The following is a 5,317-nucleotide window of genomic DNA, read 5'->3' as shown; positions in this document are numbered from 1 at the left end:
TATCCACTTAGTGTTTTCTTTTACACAGGATCTCCAGGTCATCCATCATATTGATGAGGTGAAATCTGCTTCTTCATTTTGGCACTGTCTGTGGGGATTTTGACCATAAGCCGTTGAATTCTCTATTGACTAAGTTCCTTAGAACCGATGGACTTAAACATGACTGCACCGTTGGATCCGGTGGTAATGGACCAATAAATTCAAGCACTGACATCTAATGTGCAAGAATTGATGAACAAAATGAAGACTTGAAACGGAAAGTACATCCAGAGGGTACGAGTACGTCGCAGTCACGACGTAATCGCAATGACAACGACAACGAAGCCCACAGCCTAAGAAATAGCAGAAGAGAAACTTCAGAACACACTGCGCAATAAACTCATGGTAGAGATCAAATGATGAAGAACATGAGGAAGTAGTTAGATGAAGTAAAAAACGCCATGAAGGGTAAGACAGCAGTAAATCTTGATGGCATGATCAAGAGGACAGATTCGCCTTTCACTACCAGCGTTTTGGAGTTTCCCTTTCCTCCCAATTTTCGTCTTCCTCAGCTAGAAGTTTACGACGGCACTAAGGATCCCCTAGATCACATAGGGTCATTCAAGACGATATTAAATCTCCACCAAACCCCAGATAAAGTCATTTGCAGGTCGTTCCTAGCCACCCTTTGAGGAGCAGCAAGGGTATGGTTTAGTAAGTTGCCCACGACATCTATCACAAATTTTGACTAGCTGAGCGACTCTTTAGTTCGTCATTTAATTAGGGGCCAACGCCATAAGAGGCCCACCTCCTATGTGCTAATTATGAAGCAACAGGAAGGGGAAACCCTGAGAGAGTATGTGAAACGCTTCAACAAAGCAATATTGGAAATTGACAAAGCAAACAATCAGGTGATAATGACAACCTTCCAAGCAGGGTTGAACAATCCTGACCTCGTCTTCTCCCTAGGGAAGAGCCCTCTAACCTCAATGACGGATTTGTTGTTTAAAGCACAAAAGTATATGAATGGAGAAGATGCACTAACTGCAAAAGGACTAACGAGCAAGCGAAAGAAGGAAGAAAGTGCTGAGTCCCAAGGCAAGAAGAGAGATCACAAAGATAATCTCTTAGAAGCCAAGGCCAGCAAAAGTGGTCCAGAGATGTCATCAAAGAAAAATCTAAATTTCACTCCTTTGCTGATGCCCGTGGACAAACTTCTCATGCAGATAAAGGAAGACCTTACACTGAAATGGACCAAACCATTGAGCTAATCCTTAAAGAGGAGAGATTCAAAGAAATACTATGGCTTTCACATGGATCATGGTCATTATACTGACAAATGCCAAGATTTGAAAGAACAAATAGAGGAGTTGATCCAGAGTGGAAAACTCCAAAAATTTGTCAAGAAAGATTATCACGCCCACCAACGGACGAAAGGGAAGTCAACCAACGACCACAAGGAAGAAGATTGGGACAATCCTAAGCAGATCATGGGAGCAATAAGGACATTCACCGAAGGACCGGTTGTTGGGGGATCATACCAGTCCTTGAGAAAGGTAGTCCAAAGGTAGGTTAACAGTGTTCATATTAAACACCCTATTGCAAAACATCATCGTACTAGGAATAACGACATTATTTTTTCCGAGTAAGATGCAAAAGGAATCAAGTAACCACACAATGACCCCCTCATTATTATGCTAACCATTGAAGGGTACAACACCCGAAGAGTGTTGGTGGACAACGGAAGCTTGGTAGATGTAATTTACATGACGACATTCCAGTAGATGAAGTTAGATCCAAAACGCCTTAGACCCTTCAGATCTCCATTGCTCAGTTTCAGTGGGGACGGTGTTTATCCAAAGGGCATCATTTCATTGCAGATTACAGCAAGGACTTACCCAACCTAGGTGACAAGGGAGGTAGACTTTTTGATCGTTGATTGCCCTTCGTCTTATAATGTAATTCTTGGATGACCAAGCCGTAATCGCCTTAAGGCTGTAACTTCCACACACTGCTTGAAAGTAAAATTCCCAATCTCCCATGGGATTGGAGAAATCTGTGGAGACCAACTTTTAGCCAGGGAATGTTACTACGAAGTCCTGGCATCCAGAGAGAATCACACCTGAATGATATAGGATAAACCACCCAAACCCATGGAAGAGGCTAAAAATATAGAGATGGTGGAAGGAGACCCTTCCAAAACTACCAAGGTAGGAAAGGATCTCCAACAATCCTTAAAGGAAGAGCTAGTGAAGTTTTTGAAAAAGAACCTGGATGTTTTTGCATGGAGCCATGAAAATATGACAGGGATTAACGGACAAGTGATAGAGCACAGTCTTAGTGTCGACCCAATGAAGAAGCCCGTCTAATAGAAGAGACAAGTATTTGCCCTAGAGCGGAACAAAGCAGTTATTAAAGAGCTGGAAAAGCTCTTGGCCGCAGGATTTATTTGAGAGGTTTACTACCCCGAATGGCTTGCCAATGTTGTCATGGTAAAAAAGTCCAACAGAATGTGGAGAATGTGTGTGGACTTCACAAACTTAAATAATGCATGCCCCAAAGATAGTTTTTTCCTTCCTATAATTGACCAGCTCATTGATTAAACAGTTGATCATGAATTGCTAACCTTCATGGATGCTTTTTTTGGTTATAACCAGATCCTAAAGAAGAAGGATGATTAGGAGAAAACTACGTTCGTCACTAGCTAGGGTCTATACTGCTATAAAGTCATGTCGTTTGGACTGAAGAACTCAGGTGCCATGTACCAAAGATTGGTAAACCAGATGTTTAGCAAGCAAATAGGCAGGAATATGGAGGTCTATGTGAACGACATGCTCATGAAAATCAAAGAAGCCAAAACCCACCTTGAAGACCTCCAAGAGACGTTCGATACTTTGAAATGGTATAGAATGAAGCTCAATCCTACAAAGTGTGCTTTGGGGTCTCGTCGGGAAAATTCCTCAGCTTCATGGTATCTCAGCGAGGAATTGAGGTAAATCTAGAGAAGGTCAGAGCCATACTTGACATGAATTCTTCCAGGATGGTCAAGGAGGTGCAAAGGTTGACAGGACAAGTGGTAACATTAAACAGGTTTGTCTTGAAGGCCACTGATAAACGTCTCCCTTTCTTTAAAACTCTTAAGTAGGCTTTTTAATGGACGGAAGAGTGTGAGGCAGCCTTTCAGAAGCTCAAAGAATATTTGGCTAAGCCTCCACTACTAAGCCCTTCTATGGAAGGAGAAGATCTATTTTTGTATCTGGTTGTGTCACAAATAGCCGTCAGCTCGGCATTGTTCCGTGAAGAATCCAAGGTGCAACGACCCATGTACTACACAAGTCAAGCTTTTCAGGGTGCCGAAGCAAAGTACCCACGAATAGAGAAGATGGCCTTCTAATTGATTGTCACTTCACGGAAGCTTCATCCATAATTCTAAGCCCATACCATCTGAAAAATAATGAGTAAACCAGATGCAGCAGGGCGCATGGTCCAATGGGCTATCAAGCTAAGTCTATTTGATATTGAATACAGGCCAAGAACAGCGATCAAAGCCCAGGCCTTAGCAGATTTTATTGCTGATTTCACTCTTTTAGACCCAGATCACTAAGCAGAGTATTGGACGATCTGTGTAGATGGCTTGTCAATTGTAGGGCTCGAAGGCTTCGATATCATTATGACATCGCCCGAGAAGGACGTCTTAAAGTATGGAGTGCAACTCCAATTTCTAGCAACGAACAATGAAGTAGAGTATAAAGCGGTCCTTGTCAGCCTTAGAATTGCAAAAGCTTTGGGGATCAAGAATTTGATATTGAGAATTGATTCTAAGCTGATTGTTGGGCAAATAACCAACAAATACGAAGTAAAGGAAGAAAGAATGAAGAGGTACCTCAAGCTGACAACTTAACTCATTGATGAATTTGATGACGTCACGTTTGAACAAATCCCACGGGAAAGGAACTTAGCTTCTGATGAGATCACTATGCTGGCGTCAACTGAAGATGCCACAATGACGACAGAGTTGTTCATGGAAGTCCAGGCAGTCCCTAGTATCGACGGGTATCAAACCTTCTTAGTCCAGCGACCAAGCACTTGGATGGACCCAATCCTTTCTTACATCAGAGACGGCCAGCTCCCATCTAACTCATCAAAAGCAAAGAAGGTTAGAGTCAGAGTAGTTAGATTCACTGTCATGAACGGTGAACTTTACAAGAGAGGAATTTCTCTATCATACCTAAAATGCTTGACTCCTGAAGAAGCAACGTATGTGTTGTGAGAAATCCATGAAGGCGAATGTGGTAACCATTCAGGACCTCAACTATCAGAGCAGGCTACTTTTGGCCAACTATGCAAATAGACGTAGTTGAACTCGTAAAAAAATGTGATAAGTGTCAACGGTTTGGAAATGGCAACACATTCCTGGAGAAATACTAACGAGCATCTCCTTACCTTCGCCATTCTCCACATGGGGGATTGACATCATTGGTCCACTCCCTCGAGGGAAGAAACAGGTTAAGTTCCTGCTTGTCACTATTGATTACTTCACCAAATGGGTTGAAGCAGAACCATTGGTAGTAATCACTGAAGGCAAGATACAGAGCTTCGATTGGAAGAACATTGTTTGCAGGTTTGGAATCCTAAAGACGATTATCTCTGATAATGGTCAATAGTTTGATAGTCGAAGATTTAGGGAATTTTGTGCAGAGCTGGGAATAAAAAACCACTATTCATCACTTGGGCACCCGCAGGCTAACGGGTAGATAGAGGTTACAAATCGTACTTTGCTCAAGCTCATTAAAGCACGACTTAAGGGGACAAAGGGTGCATGGCCAAAGGAGTTACCAGGGGTACTATGGACTTATTAGTCAACTGCAAGAACACCAATAGGAGAAACGCCATTCAAGTTGGCTTTTGGTACATAAGCAGTTATTCTTATTGAAGTGGGGGTGTCAAGTCTTAGGCGAGCTCACTATGACGAAGGTTCAAATAATGATGAGCTGAGACTCAACTTGGATTTTTTACCTGAAGTTAGAGACGAGCCAGCCTTGAGAATAGCTCAGTATCAATAAAAGATGGAAAAATACCATAATCAAAGGGTAAAGTTAAGAAGGTCCAACCCCGATGATATGGAACTGTGCAAAGTCTCACAAGCCACCAGGGACCTAGCTTAGGGGAAGTTAGGCCTTACTTGGGAAGGTCCATATAAGGTCATCCATTACTCAAGAAGCGAAAGCTATTACTTGAAGGACCTCAACAAAAATTCACTACCATGTCCCTGGAACGTGGAACATCTCAAGAAATACTATCAGGAAGAAGTATTTGGATTAATAAGCTCCGGCTATAG

At 42.3% G+C, this 5,317-nt stretch overlaps 1 protein-coding gene across 1 annotated transcript; it reads left to right on the top strand.

Annotated features, from left to right (window-relative positions):
• The first annotated feature begins 440 nt into the window (after positions 1 to 440).
• Positions 441 to 1,250, top strand: LOC142620791 (uncharacterized). Its single transcript, XM_075794102.1, has 2 exons — positions 441 to 649; positions 764 to 1,250. Exons 1-2 carry the CDS (start codon positions 441 to 443, stop codon positions 1,248 to 1,250), a joined length of 696 nt encoding a protein of 231 aa, XP_075650217.1.
• Positions 1,251 to 5,317: the final 4,067 nt, after the last annotated feature.

This window comes from Castanea sativa, chromosome 12, assembly GCF_040712315.1.
Source record: "Castanea sativa cultivar Marrone di Chiusa Pesio chromosome 12, ASM4071231v1".
NCBI lineage: Eukaryota > Viridiplantae > Streptophyta > Magnoliopsida > Fagales > Fagaceae > Castanea > Castanea sativa.
This window is presented reverse-complemented; position numbering and strand designations above follow the sequence as displayed.

Excerpts from the sequence above, each read along its gene's own strand:
- LOC142620791 (XM_075794102.1), top strand. The coding sequence starts at position 441 with ATGAAGGGTAAGACAGCAGTAAATCTTGATGGCATGATCAAGAGGACA. Across the intron at positions 650-763 it reads CCAGATAAAGTCATTTGCAG|GGGCCAACGCCATAAGAGGC; the intron begins GTCGTTCCTAGC and ends TCATTTAATTAG.